Source organism: Panulirus ornatus, chromosome 15, assembly GCF_036320965.1.
Source record: "Panulirus ornatus isolate Po-2019 chromosome 15, ASM3632096v1, whole genome shotgun sequence".
Lineage (NCBI taxonomy): Eukaryota > Metazoa > Arthropoda > Malacostraca > Decapoda > Palinuridae > Panulirus > Panulirus ornatus.
Window position 1 is genome coordinate 16,553,427 of NC_092238.1, and position 24,841 is coordinate 16,578,267.

A 24,841-nucleotide genomic window follows, 5' to 3' on the forward strand; every position below is an offset into this window, starting at 1 on the left:
CCTCTTGCACCTTTCTCTTGACCTCCTGCCTCTTTCTTTTATACATCTCCCACTCATTTGCATTTTTTCCCTGCAAAAAAATCGTCCAAATGCCTCTCTCTTCTCTTTCACTAATAATCTTACTTCTTCATCCCATCACTCGCTACCCTTTCTAATCAACCCACCTCCCACTCTTCTTATGCCACAAGCATCTTTTGCGCAAGCCATCACTGCTTCCCTAAATAAATCCCATTCCTCCCCCACTCCCCTTACCTCCTTTGTTCTCACCTTTTTCCATCCTGTACTCAGTCTCTCCTGGTACTTCCTCACACAAGTCTCCTTCCCAAGCTCACTTACTCTCACCACTCTCTTCACCCCAACATTCTCTCTTCTTTTCTGAAAACTTCTACAAATCTTCAACTTCGCCTCCACAAGATAATGATCAGACATCCCTCCAGTTGCACCTCTCAGCACATTAACATCCAAAAGTCTCTCTTTCGCGCGCCTATCAATTAACACGTAATCCAATAATGCTCTCTGGCCATCTCTCCTACTTACATACATATACTTATGTATATCTTGCTTTTTAATCCAGGTATTCCCAATCACCAGTCCTTTCTCAGCACACAAATCCACAAGCTCTTCACCATTTCCATTTACAACACTGAACACCCCATGTATACCAATTATTCCCTCAACTGCCACATTACTCACCTTTGCATTCAAATCACCCATCACTATAACCCGGTCTTGTGCATCTAAACCACTAAAACACTCATTCAGCTGCTCCCAAAGCACTTGCCTCTCATGATCTTTCTTCTCATGCCCAGGTGCATATGCACCAATAATCACCCATCTCTCTCCATCAACTTTCAGTTTTACCTATAACAATCTAGAGTTTACTTTCTTACACTCTATCACATACTCCCACAACTCCTGATTCAGGAGTAGTGCTACTCCTTCCCTTGCTCTTGTCCTCTCACTAACCCCTGACTTTACTCACAAGACATTCCCAAACCACTCTTCCCCTTTACCCTTGAGCTTCGTTTCACTAAGAGCCAAAACATCCAGGTTCCTTTCCTCAAACATACTACCTATCTCTCCTTTTTTCTCATCTTGGTTACATCCACACACATTTAGACACCCCAATCTGAGCCTTTGAGGAGGATGAGCACTCCCTGCGTGACTCCTTCTTCTAGAGTTTCCCCTTTTAGAGAGTCAAAATACAAGGAGGGGAGGGTTTCTGGCTCCCCGCTCTTGTCCCCTTTAGTCGCCTTCTACGACACGTGAGGAATGCGTGGGAAGTATTCTTTCTCCCCTATCCCCAGGGGTGAATGTAAAATGTATAAATGTAAAAAAAGAAAAAATAAATTCATCAAACTTTTCATTAAAACCTACCTGGTATCTTATTCTAGTTACTCTTTCAAGAATAATTTGATTGCAGTAATGGTATTCCAGAAATGAAAGCAGTATTCTATATGCAACAACTGCATGGGATGATGGGAGCTCAAACATTTTAACCTTGTATACTTTTATCAAACCTTCAACTGCTGCAACAATATCTGTGGCTTCACTTTCCTGAACCAAAGGCTTTCCATTTCTCTTATATGGTGCTGTCACAACCTGAAAAAAATATTAAGAATGAGGTAATGTATGTTATGATAGGCCACCTACAATTATATTACTAAAATCTTGAAACTGCCATCATTCTTTATACTGCCTTCTTCTACTGCACAGCTATGTGGCTTGATCAAAATAATCACCATCCTGTTTTGGGACTTCAAAAGACATTAAAACATCTCTCAAGCATCAGCCTCCTCAGTATGTTCATCTTGCACCTGAGCTTGCTCATCTGTACTGTTTATGCTTAAAAACCATAACTTTTCCTTCTTGGAAACATGCTATGATAAAACCCATCCCAAAGAAGGGTGACCATTCTGACCCCTCTAACTATCGCCCTATTGCTTTGACATCTACCATTTCCAAAGTTTTTGAATCCCTACTCAACTTCCATATCCTTAAACTCCACAAAAATCAGTCTTCTCTCTGATCACTGAAGTAAGGCTCCATACGGTGAGATCCACTGGTGATATTCTTTCCTATCTTACTCATGTCTAGTCACCATCCCCAAAAGATTTGGGGAATCATATGTATTTGCCCTTTACATACCTATGGCTTTTGGCAGGGTGTAGCACTGGGGTCTCATCTCTAAGCTCCCCTCTTTGGCTTCCCTTCTCCACTTTGCTCCTTTGTATCTAGCTTCCTCTCTGGCCAATCTATATCTATGGTTATTGGTGGATCAGCCTCCTCTTTTCCATCAACAGCAGTTTCCCTCAAGGTTCTGCCTGTCTCCTACACTTTTTCTCTTTTTTTTTTCAACGATTTCCTTTCCACAAATAATCCACTGCACTCATATGCTTATGACTCAAAACTGCATTCATCCACATCCTTCAATTCTGCTCACTCTTCTCTCACTCGATCTGCATCTCATCTTGGCATAGCTTCCTCAATAAACTCAGACTTGGCCAGGATATCTCAGTGGGGTTCAGAAAATCTTGTTAAGTTCAATGACTCCAAGACCTTATTTCTATCCATCTCTCTATCAAAAACTTTTCATAACTCGTCTCTCCTTTGATGGTTCTGTAAATCCACCTCTAGACTCAACAAACATATTTGGTATTACTGTAACATCCACTTTTTCTTGCAAACCCCACATTACAGGAATAGCTAAGTCTGCCTCTTAGAAACTGGGTGTCCTGTTTAGATGTCAAAACTTTTTCTCTTCTAAACAGCTGCTCCGTTTAAACAAGGGACTGATTCATCCTTGTATGTAGTACTGCTCTCACATTTGGAGTGGTTCTAGCTCTGTATCCTTAATTGAAAGGGTCGAGTCGAAGGCAATTCGACCTATGAAGTGACCTAGGTTAACTGCCAAATTTGACCAACTTGCCCTATGCTGCAATGTTGGTTCACTTTCCCCCATCTGTAGGTTCTTGCTCCCAAGAGTTGGCTGCCTGTGTGCCCCCACCACTAGCTTGACCTCGCAATACTCAGCAAGCTGCTGCATCACATGATTATTGTGTGGCCATCAGCAACTCAAAGGTGTGCCATTTTGATACCTGCTTCTTTCCCTACATGTCGAAGCTTTGGAACTGTCTACCTTCTCATGTCTTTCTGAATGACTATGACCAGGCACACTTCAAAAGACAGGTCTTTCACTTTCTCAAAAATTTGTAAATACTTTCCCTTGTTTTTTCTTTTTCCATTTCATAATCCTCTCTATATTTCAACTAAGGCCCAGCCTTGATGTGGACCTTTTCTGTGACTGGAGCCTTCAACACAAAAAATCTACTCCCACATATATTTTTCTAATAATGACATCACTTATAACTTTAGTGAACACCCAAAAAAAATCATTGGGCACATGTACAACATGATACAATATGACACCAAACAAGAATTTTTTAATAAACTCCTGAGGTACTTTGTATGGTTGGTATCCCTGGCCTGCCGAGTTGCCAGTTACTCTGTAGCTTGTGACTGGTATAGCATTTTACAGTGACTCTACATGCAGACTGTGCTTCATGAACCAAATTATGCTTAACATAAATTAAACACTATAGCAGTGTTCACAGTAAAGCCACAGCAGTATCCATCCTAGCTACCCACAGACATACAGTCACAGAGTATCAGATATATCATAAGGGTTGACTGGTCATGTGATAGGGTGGTTAAGTACCTGATAGGAAATGTAAACATGTTTCACCATGAGATATTCGACCTTTAATTACAAATAGTTACTGTAGGAATCCTCTGCTGCTCAAGCACAGTCTAACCTACTTGGCATGGTTTTCATTTTGTCATACATAGTTATGATTAGAAATAACTACCATGATTCCTACAGTGTGCTCCAAAGCTCAACTCAATGCTCCTATACTAGTATCCTCTTCCTGTCATCCTCCAGGTAACTGAAGCCTCACCTTCCAGATTCATCATATCTTCAAAATACTCCATCCATCTTCCTTTCACTTCCTTCTTTTAATTCGGTCAAACCCCTTCCTTACTACTTACATTAACATTTCCACTGTAACATCCACCTCTTTCCTTTTTCACCTTCCAGTATAATGTCTATTTTCCCTAAACTTTTCACTCAACATTCTTCCAAAACCTTCATCTACTCTTTCTTTGCTTTCCCCTTTAAGCTTCTTAATATTCTGCTTACACATCCTACATACTTTCCTCCTTTATCAAACTTTCATAAATACATTCCTTTCGAGCAATCTATGACATGCATTTTCTTTTCCACAGCACTTCTAATATCTGTCCACCATGCATTTCCCTTCTTATTCCTATATCTCACAACCTTGTATCCAACTACAAATTCTATGACCTTTGACAGTCTTTTTCTAACATTTTAAACTTAAACCTCATTCACACAAGACTATCCCTACATTTACTGCACTTCAATCTAAACTTTCAGTCACCCTCTTTTCATACTCTTTGTATTCTTTCGGACTAATCTTCTAACATGCTAACGCTTTTACCTCTCCATTTTTCCTTGCACCATACCTGCTCTTCTCTCTGATCCTCACTCCCACAAGAACTGTAAAATTGTCAGATTCTTAACAAAATGCTCTCAATTCTAGCATCTAGCACAGTCTATCTCAACCTTTTATCCACTGTCACATAGTCAATCAAAGACTTTTGCTCTTCTCTTCCATCACTTCTCATTCATGTATATTTATCTTGCGTAGAAAGAAGTTTTCAAAGGATAAACCCCTATTGCTGGAGTTCACCAGTTTTGAAGACTTTTGCTGTGGCCATCCCCTTGAGAGAGTTCCCATAGGAGACTGGTGTCAGAATTATAGATAGATACAAACCTCTCTCAGCACAGACATCTGTAAGACAACTTCCATTCTCAGTTACTCAAAGGACTCGACACTTACCAACTATCTCATCAATGTTGTCAACTCCTTTACGAATACTGTACCTAGTTTCTGTCATTTCAGTCCTTAACCACTTGAGAAAATTTATCTTAAATGCTTCTCTCTTACTAAATAATAATTTCTTGCATACTGATGTTAGCAGCATACAACTGACTGCAAGACAGTCATGTATTCAAAAGGTAACTGACAGAATAATAGCTGAGGGAAAGTGCACCTGATATTGCTGGAATCATGGAAACCAAGTTCATCAAAGACATAATTTCTCACCAGCTCTGTCCAAAGGGGAATATGATAGCAAGAGAGTAAAGAGAAGGGAGGATAAATCTTCTTAATAAAAGATAGTCTGAAGTTTCAATTAATACAGGCTAATGCATGTGTAAGAGAGGATGGAGAATTGAGTAGAAGTCTTGGTATACATGTGAATGAAAGGCAAGGCTATTTGATGCCACCATGGCTTTCAACACATAAATCAATGAAGTTATAAGAGAGATGAAAGCAAAATTAGGGAAAAGAGATACAGAGATAGTGTGCTGGTGAAGTACTGCAGCTAGTGACAAGCCCGTTTATGGATGATACTGTTTGCCTAGAGTTAAGATGAGTTGCAGAAGGTTGTAAGCATCTTGTGTGAAAGTGTAGGCAGCCAGAGGTAATTGAGTAAAAGTAAAGGAAACCAGGTGAAAGTATAGATTTGGCAAATCCCTACAGAAGGAGAAGAAGAAAGCATAATAAATTGTATTATAGATAAGTTTGGAGATATGGAAGGTGAGTTAAGGGAAAGATAAGTACAGGGTAGAAAAGTCATTTGGTCACTTAAGAGAATGATGAAGGGTAGATGTAAAAGTATGGAAATGAAGAAATGATTAAGGAACAGCACAGTCCCTCCAACCCTGACCTATGAAGCCAAAACATGGACATGGGAAGATTCACAACAATCAAGAAAAACAGGCTCTGGAAACAAGTTATTTGAGAATAGTATGTGGAATGACTAGATGGAAGAAAAGTTAAAAGGAGTGCATAAAGAGATTAGGTACAGCAGGGAATGCAAAGGGAACGAACTGTATCATGGTGGAGAGGGTGGAACGTAATACTTTGAAGTGGTCTGTGTATGTGGAAAGAATGCAAGATATGAAGTTTACGAGGAGAGTGTACGACTATGATTAAAAGAGGCTGGTGTATAAGGAAGACCACAAGTGACATGGGGAAATATGAGTGGAAAAGTACAGGAGGGAGAGAAATGGAGGGAGGATTATTGGAATGGTGTATGGGAGGTAGGAAAGTATGGACAGGGATAAGTGGAGACTTTTGCCATGGTCACCCCTTGATGGGAGTTCCTGGGGGGAAGGGGAATAATAGATATACAGATAAATAAAGTATGAAGGGAGGAAGGTCCATCTTCTAGATGAAGGAGAGTCTCCATCAAGGATGTGTGGGATCACCTTGGTAATTTAATCTGCAACTGAAGAGGGTAGGGAAGGAGGAGAATGTAAGCATCCTGGAGTGAAAGGCAGGTCTACAGTATGCTGGGGATGTGGTGATGTTACAGGACGGGATATGAATTAGATATCATTAGAGAGAGAGAGTGTGCTCTCTCTCTCTCTCTCTCTCTCTCTCTCTCTCTCTCTCTCTCTCTCTCTCTCTCTCTCTCTCTCTATTTGTCTGTTTGCATGCATCTGAGTGTGTGTGTGTGTGTGTGTGTGTGTGTGTGTGTGTGTGTGTGTGTGCGTGCGTGCGTGCACGTGTCTGTGTGTGCATGCGTGTGTGTGCATGCGTGTGTGTGCATGCGTGTGTGTGTGTGTTCCTGCATGTGTTTGTTTGTGTCTGCATCTGTCTGTCTGTGTGTCTGCATGTCTGTGAACAAAGTTAAGGTAATGAAGTGTGGTAGGGAGCAAGACAGAATGAACCAAACGTAAATCTGATTGGAGAGAGCCTAGAGGGAGCAGAAAAGGACTTAATGAATGGAACCATGGCAGCTGAAGTGAATCACAGCGTGAAAGAGAATGCTAGAATCCTGGTAGCATTAAGGAGCATATGGAAGGAAAGGTCATCACCAGGTAGGGCAAAGATAGCATATTTGAACATTTGTAGTCCTGACAATGATGTATGAATGCAAGACTTGCACCTGCTCTTACTTGTCTTAGATGAACAGTGTAAAGCATAAGGCCTCAAAAAACTCATCAGTAAATCTCTAGCTGACTGTTACAAGAATTCTAACTGGATGCTCACCGTATGCCCTAAAAGAATCCTCATTCTGTACCCTGTAAGAACCCTAACCATGCATCTTGTCAGGACCCTAACCCTATACCCTAACAGGACACTCACGCTATTCACTGACAAGGCCCTCATCCTATAACCTGACAGGGCCCTGACACTATACCCTGACAGGGCCCTCACACTATACCCTGACAGGGACCTCAACCTGTATCATTGACAAAGCCTGACTAACAGGTACCTAACCCTAAACCCCATCAGGAATATTTCATCATACCCTGACAGGACCTTAAACCTATACCCTAATAAAATCATTAATCCATAACCTGACTGAACCTTCACCTATATCCTGACAAAACATTCACCCAATACCCTACTAAAACCCTCACCCCATTCTCTGACAGAACCCTTACCCTGTACCCTGACATGACTCATGCTATACCCTGACAAGAGCCTCACCCTATGGCCATGACAGAGCTTCACCCTATAACCTAACAAGACCTACAGCCTATACCCTAACAGGACCCTGACCTTGTATTCTTACAAGACCCTCAATATTTGCCATAATAGAACCTTCAAAAAGAAGAGAGAATGTTTGGTGGTGAGAGTAAGTGAGCTTGGAAAGGAGACTTGTGTGAGGAAGTACCAGGAGAGACTGAGTGCAGAATGGAAAAAAATGAAAGCAAATGATGTAAGGGGAGTGGGGGAGGAATGGAATGTATTTAGGGAAGCAGTGATGGCTTGCGCAAAAGATATATGTGGCATGAGAAAGGTGGGAGGTGGGCAGATTAGAAAGGGTAGTGAATGGTGGGATGAAGAAGTAAGATTGTTAGTGAAAGAGAGGAGTGAGGCGTTTGGATAATTTTTGCAGGGAAGTAGTGCAAATGATTGGGAGATGTATAAAAGAAAGTGGCAGGAGGTCAAGAGAATGGTGCAAGAGGTGAAATAGAGGGCCACTGAGAATTGGGGTAAGAGAGTATCATTAAGTTTTAGGGAGAATAAGATGTTTTGGAAGGAGGTAAATAAACTGCGTAAGACAAGAAAACAAATGGAAACATTGATGAAGGAGGTAAATGGAGAGGTAATAACAAGTAGTGATGAAGTGAGGAGATGGAGTGAATATTTTGAAGGTTTGTTGAATGTGTTTGATGACAGAGTGGCAGATATAGGGTGTTTTGGCCAGGGTAGTGTGCGAAGTGAGAGGGTCAGGGAGAATGGTTTGGTGAACAATGAATAGGTAGTGAAAGCTTTGAGGAAGATGAAATCCAGCAAGGCAGCAGGTTTGGATGGTATTGCAGTGGAATCTATAAAATAAAGGGGGTGACTGTGATGCTGATTGCTTCAAAAGGATATTCAATGTAGTATGGATCATGTTGAAAAGCCTGAGGACTGGCGGAATGCATGTATAGTGCCATTGTACAAAGGCAAAGGGGATAAAGGTAGGTGTTCACATTACAGAGGTATAAGCTTGTTGAGTATTCCTGGAAAATTATATGGGAGGGTATTGAGTGAGAGGGTAAAGGCATGTACTGAGCATCAGATTGGGGAACACCAGTGTGGTTTCACAAGTGGTAGAGGATGTGTGGATCAGGTGTTTGCTTTGAAGAATGTATGCGAGAAATAATTAGAAAAACATGTAGTATTTATGGATCTGTGGAAGGCATATGATAAGGTGGATAGAGATGCTTTGAGGAAGGTTTTAAGAGTATATGGCATGGGAGGTAAGTTGCTAGAAGCAGAGAAAAGCTTCTACCCAGGATGCGAGGCATGTGTACGAGTAGGAAGAGAGGATAGCGATTGGTTCCCAGTGAACGTTGGTTTGCAGCAAGGGTGCATGATGTCTCCATGGTTGTTAAATTTGTTTATGGATGAGGTGGTTAGGAAAGTGGATGAAAGAGTTTTGGAGAGAGGGGCAAGTATGCAGTCTGTTGTGGATGAGAAGGCTTGGGAAGTGAGTCAGTTGTTGTTCGCTGATGATACAGCACTGGAGGCTGATTTGGGTGAGAAAAGGCAGAAGTTGGTGACAGTTTAGTAAAGTGTGTGAAAGAAGAAAGTTGAGAGTAAATGTGAATAAGAGTAAGATTATTAGGTTCAGTAGGGTTGAGGGACAAGTAAATTGGGAGGCAAGTTTGAAGAGAAAAACTGAAGGAAGTGAAGTGTTTTAGATATCTGAGAGTGGACTTACCAGCAGATGGAACAATGGAAGCGGAAGTGAGTCGCAGGATGGGGGAAGGAGAAAATATGGGTATGTTTGGAGGAAGAGTGGTTCCAACAATGTTATATGGTTGCGAGGCATGGGCTATAGAAGGGGTTATGCGGAGGGTGGATGTATTGGAAATGAAATGTTTGAGGACAATACGTGGTGTGAGGTTGTTTGATCGAGTGAGTAATGGGGGGGGGTAAGATAGATGTGTGGTAATTAGGGGAGTGCAGTTGAGAGAGCAGAAGAGGGTGTGTTGAAATGGTTTGGACACATGGAAAGAATAAGTGAGGAAAGACTGACAAAGAGGATGTGTGTCAGAGGTGGAGGGAAGAAGGAGAAGCAGGAGACCAAATTGGAGGTGGAAGGATGGAGTGAAAAAGATTTTGAGCGATCAGGGCCTGAACATACAGGACAACGAAAGGCATGTAAGGAATACAGAGAATTGGAACGATGTGGTATACTGGGGTCGACATGCTGTCAATGGATTGAACCAGGGCATGTGAAGCGTCGGAGGTAAACCATGGAAAGGTCTGTGGGGCCCAGATGTGGAAAGGGAACCATGGTTTCAGTGCATTACACATGACAGATAGACACTGAGTGTGAACGAATGTGGGCTTTTTTTTGTCTGTTCCTGGTGCTGCCACGCTGGAGGGTGCAAATTCATGTGTGGCGAGGTGGTGACAGAAATGGATGAAGGCAGCAAGTATGGATATGTACATGTGTATATATGTATATGCCTGTGTATATATGTATAAGCCTGTGTATATATATGTATGCATACACTGAATTGTATATGTATGTATATGTGTGTATGTAGGCATTTATGTATATAAATGTGTATGTGGGTGGGTTGGGCCATTCATTTGTTTTTTTTGCACTATCTCGCTAATCTAGGAGACAGTGGTAAAGTATAACAAAAAAAAATGAAATAAAAAAGAACCCTTACCATGCTACCTACAAGGATTCTTGCAGTGACTCTTAAAAGGACCCTTCAAATGTTCCTTGATAGGATGGTAACATTTATCCTGAAAGAATGCTCACTCTGCATTATGGAGCACTTAAAGCACATCTATTTTCCCACAGGGTATCTGCTCTAGTCATGATGGGGCCTGAACATACAGGACAATGAAAGGCATGTAAGGAATACAGAGAATTGGAACGATGTGGTATACTGGGGTCGACATGCTGTCAATGGATTGAACCAGGGCATGTGAAGCGTCGGAGGTAAACCATGGAAAGGTCCAGTTTCATGCTTAGGAAACTTAGGCATCCTTATCATTGTCATAACTAAAGTACAGGTACACCACAGAATTTCCAGTTCTCTTGGTTCCAAATCCTTGCCGGATTAACCATTTTGCCGGACCAACCATGGTCACGTAATAATAATTCATCAACACACCTCTAACTAACTAATCATACATCTCTAATGTGTCTAAAGTATACCATGGACTGCAAGACATCTAAATTAAACAAATATTAAATGTCTGAGCACCCTAAGATGGTAAGTCTGTCTTTAGATTTGAATCCTGTGGGGTTTTCTTCGTCTTCTGTTGTTAGTGTTTTCCAAGATGTGCATCGCCAGAGTAATGCAGTTTCGTCTGCATTATACACCTGCTCAGGACCGAGGTGTTCATCAGCTACAAGTTTTGCAAATTCGTCCACATACTCGGCAGCTTCGTAGTTTGCAGACCACTTTTCTCTGCATGCTTTATTCATGGAAATTCCATGACGCTTCCTGAATCTTTGAAGCCATCCTTCACTATTCACTATAGTCAAGCTCAAGTTGTAATTTAAGTTCTTTATGGAACAACTTTGCTTGGTCCATTATCATGCTACCTGACAAGTCCACTCCATCACTCCAACGCTGGCAAAACCATTCCATCACCACTCGATCGTGCTCAGTACTCTTACTATCTTAGTTTTTCTAATCGTCATTTGCTTCTTGGAATCACTGTCTGCATAGAATTTCAATATATTATCCCTTTGCTTCTTTATATCATAAGCGGGTGATGAACCAATACTGTAGATGTCAACAGCTTACACACTAAAACACTATGGTCCATTATTTTCAACAGTTCTACTTTATCTTGGATCGATGTGGATTGGTGTTTACGTTTGACATCACGACTAACACTCATATATCTTAAAAGCCACAGCTAGGGTTAAATTTAAGCAAAATAAGCTAAGAATCTCACAGAATTGTGGTATCACCACCACTGAGTGCAGTGTAAAGAATGTAAATAAGCAAGCCCTATACACAACGCCATATGTGGCTGCCCAGTAAACTAGTCCAGTGGCCACGGTAATTTCAAGCTCCCTCATGCAATTTTGTCTGGACTAAAGGAGGTGCTGAACCATCAGTTGCCAGAAATTTGATAGTGTACCTGTATAAGAATGTTGGAAAGACACAAAATCTCAGTCTAAATCCACAATACCACTGCTGCTCCTTCCTTCCTCCAAAATCTAGATCTCTGCTTCATGGTCAGCGATGGACATCTACTTACTAAAGTCAAGAGCAGATCTAAGATTATGTTGAAGGCGGATCATATGTATATATTTAATTCACTACTGTTATTTGGCAAAGATTTGCAGACACAAGCTCCATTACAAAATGTCTATATACAGGTTCTAAACTGCACTTCAGATACATTCTCTTCAATTTTCCTTAAATCAAGTCATTTGTAAGTACATCAATAAATGGAAGGCTCCAAAATGCCACTTTATTAGACAGATGGATGACTGTTCAGTTGCAGTTATAGCAAAGATTCTGATTCAGCATAAAAACAAGACACAGGCATATATATTGTACACAGAAACTAGTTAATCTGCTCTATGGAAGTAATAGCCTATGAACACCACCAGGCTAATTTCTAAAGGAGTCCTAGTTTAATGGATGATGAGTAATGAACTAACATTAGTTATTCAATGTAACCACCTATCAATGATTACCTGATTCTGAGTGTTTGAGGTGTGGAGGTGTGCAAAGAGTAACGGAGTGTGGTTTGATGAAGAAAGAAGAGGTAATGTAAGCCTTGCATAAGAAGAAATGTGGCAAGGCAGCTGGAGTGGATAGCATTGCAGTTGAATTTCTTAAGAAAGGTGGTGACTGTGCTGGTGACTGTGCTGGTGACTGTGCTGGTGACTGCTTTGCTATAATTTTCAACGTATAGATTATGGTGATGTACCTGAGATATGGTGCCAATGTATAAAGGTAAAGGGAATAAAGGTAAGTGTTCAAACAGAATAGGTACAAGATTGTTCGAGTAAATGGCACGTTGTAAAGGGAGTAAGGATTGAGGGTGAAGGCACGTAGAGAACATAAGATTGGGGAGGAACACCATAGTTTCAGGAGCAGTACAGGATGTGTGTACTACATGTTTGCTTTCAGAAATCTGTGTAAGAAATACTTAGAGAATAATCTGTGTGTGGCATTTATTTATCTGAAGAAAGCATATGATAGAGTTGCTAGAGATGCCTTGTAAAAGTTTTAAGAGTATAAAGCATAAGAGGCAAGCTGCTAGAAGTAGAGAAAAGTTCTTATCAAGATTGTACGGTACGTGTACGAGAAGGAGGAGAGGAAAGTGAATGGTTTGAAGTGAAAGCTGCCCTGTAGCAACGGTGTGCTATGTCATGTTGGCAGTTCAATTTGTTTATGGATCAGGTGATGAGAAGTACAGGTGCAAGAGCCTTAGAAAAAGGGGCAAGTATGAGGCCTGTATGGGATGAGGGGGCCAGGAAAGGGGTCAGTTGTTGTTTGCTGATGACACAGCACTGGTGGCAGATTGAAGTGAGAAACTATTGAAATTGGGGACGAGTTTGGAGAGGTGTGTGAGAGGAGGAAGTTGACAGCAAATGTGAATAAAGGCAAGTTATTAGGTTTAACAAGGCAGATGGTCAAGTTAGATGGGGTACAAGCTTAAAAGGAGAAAAATTGGAGGAAGTGAAGTGTTTGAAATATCTGGAAGTGGACCTGGCAGTAAAGGAAACTATCGAAGTAGAAGCGAGTCACAGGGTGTGAGGGGACAAAGGTTCTGAGAGAACTGAAGAATGTGTGCAATGAGATATTATCTGGAGGGCAAAAATGGGTATGTTTGAAGGTATAGTAGTTTCAGCAATGTTATATGAATGCAAGGTATGGCTGTAGATAAGGATGTGCAGAAGGGGGTGGATGTTGGATGTACTGGAAATTAAATGTTTGAGTACAACATGTGGTGCAAGGTGGTTTGATCGAGTAAGTAATAAAAGGGCAAAAGGGAGCTATGGTAATACAAAAAGAGTGGTTTAGAGGGCTGAATAGGGCGAGCTGAAATGATTTGGACATATATAGAGAGAATTAATAAGAAGCAACAAACTAAAAAGATATAGTGTCATAAGTGGAGGAAACAAGATCAGGGAGACCAAATTAGAGACAGATGGATGGAGCAAAAAATATCTTTCTGAATAATTAGTACCTGAACATGCAGGAATGTGAAAGGAGTATGGCATGGAAAGAACTGGAATGGTGTAGCATACAGGGGTCAACATGTTGTCAGTGGACTGAACCAGGTCACTGAGATGGTCAGGGGAAAACAATGGCGAGCTCTGTGGAGCCTGACTGTGGATAGGGAGTTGTAGTTTCAGTGCATCATACATGATAGGTAGAATTGATGTGCACAAAATAGGCCTTTGTTTGTTCCTAGTGCTACCACACTAAAGCAAGAAACAGTGATCAAGTATAAAAAGAAAAATGAAAATCAAATTGTTTTATAGTGGGAGGGAGCTTTATATTATTGGAGCCGTATCTCTTTAACTTTCTCTACTACAATGTAACTGTTAAAATCTATTCCTCAGTCATTCTTTGACATTCATCCATTACTCATACCTTAAAGGTGCTTCTTTACACTTTTAACAAGTCTCTTGCTTACATTCATATACTCTATCCCTACATATCAAACAAACTATCATCAAAGACTCAGGCTTCAATTGCCTATAACAAAATAGAAATGTTTTGAGCTTTCTCACTGGCATTCCTCAGGGGAAAAGCACTCAATATACATAAAACATTTTACTCTAACATGCCCCATATTTTCCATTCAATACTTCTTGGACATGAACTGTGTAACGATTACACGAAAGAGTGAAGCTTTAAGATAAGAACTGCACGGAATAACATTTTCAAGAAGCCTTTCACCAAAAAAATACTTCTATTTATATAATGCTGCATATTCTGACACACATATAGTAAAAACTGAAACAAACAAATGTTAAAGGTTTTGCCATCTTGTTTTCAACTAAGCTTACTGTCTGCCTGAAATTTACCTATGAACTGAACATGAAGAAAGATTCATGTTAAGAAGCAATATAACCACTGGTAGTACACACAATACAGCCTGGCTGTTAAAAGTGATTGCTAGAAAGATCTTAAAAGGGATTAGGTAGTAAAGAAGATAAAGCAGTATCAGCATGCTGAGTGACTGGAAAATAAGTGCGAGGCAATTTAAGTAAGGGCACACCATCGATTTTCAGGCAACTGATGGTTTGGCACCTCCTTCAGTCCAGACAAAATTATGTGAAGGCACTTGAAATTACCATGGCCAGCAGACTAGTTTACTGGGCGGCCACAGATAGCATTGTGTGTAGGGCGCACTTATTTACATTCGTTACACTGCACTCATTGGTGGTGATACCACAATTCTGAGATTCTTAGCTTATTCTGCTTAAATTTAACCCTAGCTATGGCTTCTAAGACATATGAGAGTGTCAGTCGTAGTGTCAAACGTAAATACCAGTCCATATCGATCCAAGGTAAAGTAGAACTGTAGAAAAAATGGACCGTAGTGTTTCGGTGAGTAAGCTGTGTGACATCCACAGTATTGATTCATCAAATGTTTATGATATATATAAAGAAGCAAAGGGAGAAAATATTGAAATTCTATGCAGACAGCGATTCCAAGAAGCGAATGATGATTAGAAAAACTTTGTAAGATGGTAAGAGTACTGAGCACGATCGAATGATGATGGAATGGTTTCAACAGTGTCATAGCATGATGATGAGCCAGGCTAAGTTGTTCCATAAAAACTTAAATTACAACATGAGCATGACTACTGTGAAGGATGGCTTCAAAGATTCAAGAAGAGTCATGGAATTTCCATGAATAAAGTGTGCGGAGAAAAGCAGTCAGCAAACCACGAAGGAGCTGCTGAGTATGTGGACGAATTTGCGAAACTTGTAGCTGATGAGCACCTCAGTTCTGAGCAGGTGAATAATGCATACGAAGCTGCATTATTCTGGTGATGCCCACCTAGGAAAACACTATCAACAGAAGACGAAGAAGACCCCACAGGATTCAAATAGGGGCATATCTAGGGGAAATAGCACCTGTGGCAAGCACTGAAACTGCACCCATCCAAACATATGAACCAATATTTTTTATTTTTATTACCTCTGCAAGAGAGATTATGCTTTTACTGGCATTTGTTTGTTTGTCTGAGAGCAACTTTCAACAAAAGTTATAAATAAATTTTGATGAAATTTTCAGGAAAAGTCAGAAATGACACAAGGACCAATTGATTTTGGGAGTGATCCGAATCATTGTCTGGATCCAGGATGCCATTACGGAAATATCATTTTTGTGAATAGCTATTGAAGTAATCATGATATCAATGCGATTCCAAATGCCAAAGGTATGTTTTCATGGTCAAGAAATCTAAATCTTTAAGATGCAAATCACTGTCTGGATCCAGGACACCATTACGCCACTGGCGCCCCCCTTCAAGTGGCACCCAGGGAACCTGCCCTACCTGCCATACCCTAGATACGCCACTATATTCAAACAATCTAAGGACAGACTTACCATCTTAGGGTGCTCAAACATTCCATATTTGTTCAATTTAAGTCTCTAGCAGTCACATGGGAGATGTATAATTAGTGGGTTAGAAGTGTGTTGATGAATCATTATTATGTGACCACGGTTGGTCCAGCAAAATGGTTAATCCGACAAGGCTTTGCAACCAAGAGTGCCGGAAAATCAGTGGTGTACCTGTACATGCAAGAGATACGCATCTATAGGAGAAAACTGCACAGATAAACAGATTTTCCCAGCATGGTTCTTGAGTAATCAATTAAGGTACCTACTCAAGGTAAAACAACAACTGAAATGAACCAAACAGTGACATATGATGTGACCTTGATCTTTGACTTTTGCCACTTCCCTTGAAAGGCATACCTATCATAATGAAGAATTCAAATTTCAAAGTACGTCGCATGCACTGAAGGCTATCCTGATTCCAGAAAATTATGGATATATATGTAAAGGGACAAAGTGACTGCTATAAGGTTTCTGCATCTATGCCAGGTCAAAGCCATTTGGTAAAATATCCCTTTAGTATTCTTCATAAAAAAAAGGAAATGCTATAATAAACATCAGTGTCTTTACCTTTTCCAATATGCTAAGCACATCCAGTACAATCTCTGACTCTTGCGTGTCAGCGATTTGGATGAGTAAATTAACAACAGCTGTTCGGACTCTAACATCAGTTTCTTTTTCAACTCCCTCCAAATGAATCAGGACCACAGTCTTCACTATATCTCTGCCATACATATGCCTGCAGAAACATTAAAAGTTCAGAATAAATGGATGCTACTTTCTATTAGAAATGCAGCTAAAAAATGACTCATTATTCAGCAATGCACTCTCCTTGGCCAAAAATCATCCTTAACCTTCCACTCATTGTTGTTGTTTTTTCTTCCTTTTTTCATCACCACATTAGCATAGTAAAATCAAAGATAGTCTGTCCTACGCTATCCCTGAAACACTGATAATTTCCTATTTCTATCTTAGTGTTTCCTTTTGCTTTTCCACTTTGTTAATACCTGAGAACACCACCCTTTTTCTATAACGATCTTACTCATGCAACCTTCCTAAGTGCGATCAGCAATCTTTTTTTTTTTTTTTGCTTTGTCGCTGTCTCCCGAGTTTGCAAGGTAGCGCAAGGAAATAGACGAAAGAAATGGCCCAACCCACCCCCATACACATGTATATACATACATCCACACACACAAATATACATACCTACACAGCTTTCCATGGTTTACCCCAGACGCTTCACATGCCCTGATTCAATCCACTGACAGCACGTCAACCCCGGTATACCACATCGATCCAGTTCACTCTATTCCTTGCCCTCCTTTCACCCTCCTGCATGTTCAGGCCCCGATCACACAAAATCTTTTTCACTCCATCTTTCCACCTCCAATTTGGTCTCCCACTTCTCCTCGTTCCCTCCACCTCCAACACATATATCCTCTTGGTCGATCTTTCCTCACTCATTCTCTCCATGTGCCCAAACCATTTCAAAACACCCTCTTCTGCTCTCTCAACCACGCTTTTTTTATTTCAACACATCTCTCTCACCCTTACATTACTTACTCGATCAAACCACCTCACACCACACATTGTCCTCAAACATCTCATTTCCAACACATCCATCCTCCTGTGCACAACTCTATCCATAGCCCACGCCTAGCAACCATACAACATTGTTGGAACCACTATTCCTTCACACATACCCATTTTTGCTTTCCGAGATAATGTTCTCGACTTCCAAACATTCTTCAAGGCTCCAAGAATTTTCGCCCCTCCCCCACCCTATGATCCACTCCCACTTCCATGGTTCCATCCGCTGCCAGATCCACTCCCAGATATCTAAAACACTTTACTTCCTCCAGTTTTTCTCCATTCAAACTTACCTCCCATTTGACTTGACCCCCAACCCTACTGTACCTAATAACCTTGCTCTTATTCACATTTACTCTTAACTTTCTTCTTTCACACACTTTACCAAACTCAGTCACCAGCTTCTGCAGTTTCTCACATGGATCAGCCACCAGCGCTGTATCATCAGCGAACAACAACCGACTCACTTCCCAAGCTCTCTCATCCCCAACAGACTTCATACTTGCCCCTCTTTCCAAAACTCTTGCATTCACCTCCCTAACAACCCCATCCATAAACAAATTAAACAACCATGGAGACATCACACACCCCTGCCGCAAACCTACATTCACTGAGAACCAATCACTTTCCTCTCTTCCTACACGTATACATGCCTTACATCCTCGATAAAAACTTTTCACTGCTTCTAACAACTTGCCTCCCACACCATATATTCTTAATACCTTCCACAGAGCATCTCTATCAACTCTATCATATGCCTTCTCCACATCCATAAATGCTACATACAAATCCATTTGCTTTTCTAAGTATTTCTCACATACATTCTTCAAAGCAAACACCTGATCCACACATCCTCTACCACTTCTGAAACCACACTGCTCTTCCCCAATCTGATGCTCTGTACATGCCTTCACCCTCTCAATCAATACCCTCCCATACAATTTACCAGGAATACTCAACAAACTTATACCTCTGTAATTTGAGCACTTACTCTTATCCCCTTTGCCCTTGTACAATGGCACTATGCATGCATTCCGCCAATCCTCAGGCACCTTACCATGAGTCATACATACATTAAATAACCTTACCAACCAGTCAACAATACAGTCACCCCCTTTTTTAATAGATTCCACTGCAATACCATCCAAACCTGGTGCCTTGCCAGCTTTCATCTTCCGCAAAGCTTTTACTACCTCTTCTCTGTTTACCAAATCATTTTCCCTAACCCTCTCACTTTGCACACCACCTCGACCAAAACACCCTATATCTGCCACTCTATCATCAAACACATTCAACAAACCTTCAAAATACTCACTCCATCTCCTTCTCACATCACCACTACTTGTTATCACCTCCCCATTTGCTCCCTTCACTGAAGTTCCCATTTGCTCCCTTGTCTTACGCACTTTATTTACCTCCTTCCAGAACATCTTTTTACTCTCCCTAAAATCTAATGATACTCTCTCACCCCAACTCTCATTTGCCCTCTTTTTCACCTCTTGCACCTTTCTCTTGACCTCCTGTCTCTTTATTCTATACATCTCCCACTCAATTGCATTTTTTCCCTGCAAAAATCGTCCAAATGCCTCTCTCTTCTCTTTCACTAATAATCTTACTTCTTCATCCCACCACTCACTACCGTTTCTAATCAACCCACCTCCCACTCTTCTCATGCCACAAGCATCTTTTGTGCAATCCATCACTGATTCCCTAAATACATCCCATTCCTCCCCCACTCCCCTTACTTCCATTGTTCTCGCCTTTTTCCATTCTGTACTCAGTCTCTCCTGGTACTTCCTCACACAAGTCTCCTTCCCAAGCTCACTTAGCAAATTATCAAGGCATTTTCTTTACAGCATGTTTTTAGCACTAATACTGCAACCTGAGTATAAGCATGTGAAGTGGTAGCAACTACAATTTCTAGGCAAGATTCCATTTGTGTCAACTAAGAAAAAGTACCCAATACTGAATGAGAAAAAATTAATGCTGAATCCATAGTTTCTCTGATAATTGTAGATATTATGGTTTTTCTCTCCATGTTTCTTTAACAGAAACATGAGCTACATAAAGAAAACCGTAATGGAAAAGGAGGAAGATTTTTGTTTGAATGTGTAGATGGTCATACAATCTTTGACACTATAAACTACCTCTTTATGAATGCCTGAGCGAGAATCAATCATTTGGGAAAAATATCACACAACAGTGAAACAACTTTCCACAAACTCCAGCCACCATCCCCACTCCCTTGGGAATAAAACTTTAAGACAAAATAACCCTACACATCTACCATTTTTTTTTCATTCATTTTGTAACACCCCCAGTTAGTATACTGTATAAGGGATTGGAATAGACTTTCAAAAGTACCTATCCACACTTCATCCGACTTAGCTTAAATCCAACTGATTTGGCTTTCATGCACCAGCTAAGAAATCTAGGAGAAAGGCATACTATCCACACTTCCAGAAGAACCACACTTAATAAGAATCAAAACAATCATAAAATTCAATTAAGAGAATGAAGCTCCCTACACACATCTAGGCCCCACAGACTTTTCCATGATTTATCCCAGATGTATCACATGCCCTCCGTCAGTCCATTGACAGCACGTCTCAGTTAATGTGCTGACAGGGGCAGCTGGAGGGACGCCTGATCACTATCTTGTGGAGGCAAAGGTGAAGATTTGTAGAGGTTTTATAAAAAGAGGAGAGAATGTTGAAGAGAAGAGAGTGGTGAAAGTAAGTGATCTTGGAAAGGAGACTTGTGTGAGGAAGTACCAGGAGCAATCGAGTGCAGAATGGCAAAAGGTGAGAGCAAACGACAAGAGGGGAGTGGGGGAGGAATGTGATGTATTTAGGGAAGCAGTGATGGTTGTGCAAAAGGTGCATGTGGCATGAGAAAGGTGGGAGGTGGGCAGAACCATGAAAGCGAGTCACAGGGTGGGGGAGGCGGCAAAGGTTCTGGCAGCATTTAAGAATGTTTGGAAGGTGAGAACTTTATCTGGGAGAGCAAAAATGGGTATGTTTGAAAAATAGTGGTTCCAACAATGCTATTTGGTTGTGAGGTATGGGCCATAGATATGGTTGTATGGAGGAGGGTGGGTATGTTGGAAATGAAATGTTTGAGGACAATATGTGGTGAGGTGGTTTGATGAGTAAGTAATGAAAAGATAAGAGGTGTGTGATAATAAAGAGTGTGATTGAGAGAGCAGAAGAGGGTGTATTGAAATGGTTTGATCACATGGAGAGACTGAGTGAGGAAAGACCGACAAAGGATATATATATCAGGGGTAGAGGGGACGAGGAGAAGTGGGACACCAAATTGGAGGTGGAAGGATGGAGTAAAAAAGATTTTTAGCAATTGGAGCCTGAACATACAGGAGGGTGAAAGGTGTGTAAGGAATAGAGTGAGATGGAACGATGTGGTATACCGGATTCGACGTGCTGTCAATGGATTGAAACAGGGCACATTAAGGTTTGTGGGGCCTGGATGTGCAAAGGGAACTATGGTTTTGATGCATTACACATGACAGCTTGAGACTTAGTGCTAATGTGGCCTTTGTTGTCTTTTCCTAGTGCTACCTCATGTGCGCAGGGGGAGAGGGGTGCTATTTCATATGTGATAGGGTGGCAACAGGAATGGATGAAGGTAGCAAGTATGAATATGTACATGTATATATATGTATATATCTATGTATGTATATGTATGTATATGTTGAAATGTGTACTATGTATATGCCCGTGTGTGGGCGTTTATGTATGTACATATGTATGTAGGTGGGTTGGGCCATTCTTTCGTCTGTTCCTTGCACTACTTTGTTAACGCGGGAGACAGGGACTAAGTATAACATTCATTATACTTAATCGCCATCTCCCGTGTTAGCAAGGTAGCTCAAGGAAACAGAAAAGGAATGACCCAATCCACCCACATACACATGTATATACATAAACGCCCACACATGCACATATACATACAAGAATATTTCAACGTATGCTTACATATACATACAAAGAGATATACATATCCACAGTTGCTGCCTTCATCCATTCCCGTCACCACGCCAGCACACACGAAACAGCAAGCCTCCCCTTCCCTCTAGCAGGGCAGTGCCGGGATCAGACAAAAAAAAAAGCCACATTTGTTCACACTCATTCTCCAGCTGTCATGTGTAGTGCACTGAAACCACAGCTCCCTTTCCACATCCAGGTCCCACAAACCTTACCAGGGTTTACCACAGACACTTCACATACTCAAGTTCAATCCATTGACAGCACATCAACCCCGGTACAACACTCTGTTCCAATTCACCCTATTCCTTGCATGCCATTTACCCTCCCGTATATTCAGGCCTAGATGGCTCAATCTTTTTCACTCCATCCTTCCACCTCCAATTTACTCTTCCGCTTCTTCCCTCCACCTCCGACACATATATCCTCTTTGTAAATCTTTCCACACTCGTTCTTTCCATGTGTCCAAACCATTTCAACACACCCTCTTCTGCCCCCTCAACCATACTCTTTTTTATTACCACACAACTCTCTTACCCTTTTATCATTTACTCGATCAAACCACCTCACACCACATATTATCCACAAACATTTCATTTCCAACACATCCACCCTCCTCTGCACAACCCTATGTATAGCCCTTTCGCACCCATATAACATTGTTGGAACCACTATTCTTTCAAACATACCCATTTTTGGTCTCTGAGGTAACATTCTCACCTTCCACACATTCTTCAATGCTGCCAGAACCTTCATTCCACCCCCACCTTATGACTCACTTCCGCTTCCATGGTTCCTTATGCTGCTAAGTCCACTTCCAGATATCTAAAACACTTCACTTCCTCTAGTTTTTCTCCATTCAAACTTACCTCCCAATTAACTTGTCCCTCAACCCTACGAAACCTAATAACCTTCCTCTTACTCACATTTCCTCTCAACTTTCTTCTTCCACACACTTTACCAAATTCAGGCACCAACTTCTGCAGGTTCTCACCCGAATCAAACACCAGCGCCGTTTCATCAGCAAACAACAACCGACTCAATTCCTAAACCCTCTCAACTACAACAGACTGCATACTTCACCCTCTCTCCAAAACTCTTCCATTCACCTCACTGACCACCCCATCCATAAACAAATTAAACAACCATGGAGACATCATGCACCCCTGCCGCAAACCAACATTCACTGGGAACCAATCACTTTACTCAATTCCTACTCGTACACATGCATTGCATCCTTGGTAATAAGTTTCACTCCCTCTATAGAACATACCTCCCACACCATATACTCTTAAAACCTTCCACAAAGCACCTCTATCCACCCTATTATATGCCCTCTCCAGATCCATAAATGCACATACAGATCCATCTGTTTTTATAATCATTTCTCACATACATTCTTCAAAGCAAACACCTCAATACACATCCTATACCACTTCTGAAACCACACTGCTGTTCTCCAATCTGATGCTCTGTACATGCCTTTACCCTCTCAATCAATACCCTCCCATATAATTACCCAGGAATACTCAACAAACTTATGCCTCTGTAATTTGAACATTCACCATTGCCTTTGTACAACGGCACTATGCATGCATTCCGCAAATTCTCAGGCACTTCACCATGATCCATACATTCTTTGAATATCCTTACCAACCAATGAACAACACAGTCACCCCATTTTTTTTACATATTCAACTGCAATACCATCCAAACCTGCCACCTTGCCAGCTTTCATCTTCCACTAAGCTTTCACTGACCCCCTCACTTCGCACACCACCAAGAACAAAACACCTTATATCTGCCACTCTATCATGAAATGCATTCAACAAACCTTCAAAATACTCATCTCCTTCTCTCTTCACCACTACTTGTTATTATCTCCCCATTAGCCCCCTTCACCGACGTTCCCATTTGTTCTCTTGTCTTACGCACTTCACCTCACTCCAAAAAATCTTTTTATTCTCCCTACAAAATAACGATATTCTCTCACCCCACCTTACCAGCTTTCATGTTCCACAAAGCTTTCACTGACCCCCTTACTTCACACACCACCAAGAACAAAACACCTTATATCTGCCGCTCTATCATAAAACGCATTCAACAAACCTTCAAAATACTTACTCTATCTTCTTCTCTCTTCACCACTACTTGTTATTACCTCCCCATTAGCCCCCTTCACCGATGTTCCCATTTGTTCTCTTGTCTTACACACTTTACCTCCTTCCAAAAAATCTTTTTATTCTCCCTACAAAATAACGATATTCTCTCACCCCAACTTTCATTTGCCCTCTTTTTCATCTCTTGCACCTTTCTCTTTACCTCCTACCTCTTTCTTTAATACATCTCCAAGTCATTTGCATTTTTTCCTTGCAAATAATAATATTTTCTTTTGTTAGACTTTGTCGCTGTTTCCCTCGTAGCAAAACGAAACAGACGAAAGAATGGCCCAACCCACTCACACACACATGTACAGAAGCGCCCACACACGCACATATACATGCCTATACATGTCAACGTATACATACATATACATACACAGACATATACATATGTACACATGCATATTCATACATGCTGCCTTCATCCCCTCCCACCGCCAACCGGCCACACATGAAATGGCACCCCCCTCCACCCGCGTGCACGTAAGGTAGCACTAAGAAAAGAAAACAAAGGCTACATTTGTTTACACTCGGTCTTTAGCACTCATGTGTAATGAACCAAAACCACAGCTCCCTTTCCACATCCAGCCCCACAAAACTTTCCATAGTTTACCCCAAATGCTTCACATGCCCTGGCTCAATCCATTGACAACACATCCACCCCGGTATACCACATCATTCCAATTCGCTCTATTCCTTGCACACCTTTCAACCTCCTGTATGTTCAGGCCCCAACCACTAAAATCATTTTCACTCCATCCTTCCACCTCCAATTTGGTCTCCCACTTCTCCTCGTTCCCTCCACATTTGACACATATATCCTCTTTGTCAATCTTTCCTCACTCATTCTCTCCATGTGACCAAACCATTTCAATACATCCTCTTACGCTCTCTCAACCACACA

The 24,841-nt window shown here is 41.1% G+C and overlaps 1 protein-coding gene across 8 annotated transcripts in view; it reads right to left on the bottom strand.

Moving 5' to 3' along the window:
* LOC139753730 (tuberin-like) overlaps positions 1–24,841 on the bottom strand; it is a 582,506-nt gene that overhangs the window by 488,157 nt on the left and 69,508 nt on the right. For all 8 annotated transcript variants that reach the window (XM_071670514.1, XM_071670517.1, XM_071670516.1 and 5 more), the window contains 2 exons: positions 16,752–16,920; positions 1,378–1,602 (listed from right to left, as the gene is read on the bottom strand). In XM_071670514.1, coding sequence (XP_071526615.1) covers positions 1,378–1,602; positions 16,752–16,920 — 394 coding nt within the window. The remainder of the gene's footprint in view (positions 1–1,377; positions 1,603–16,751; positions 16,921–24,841) is intronic.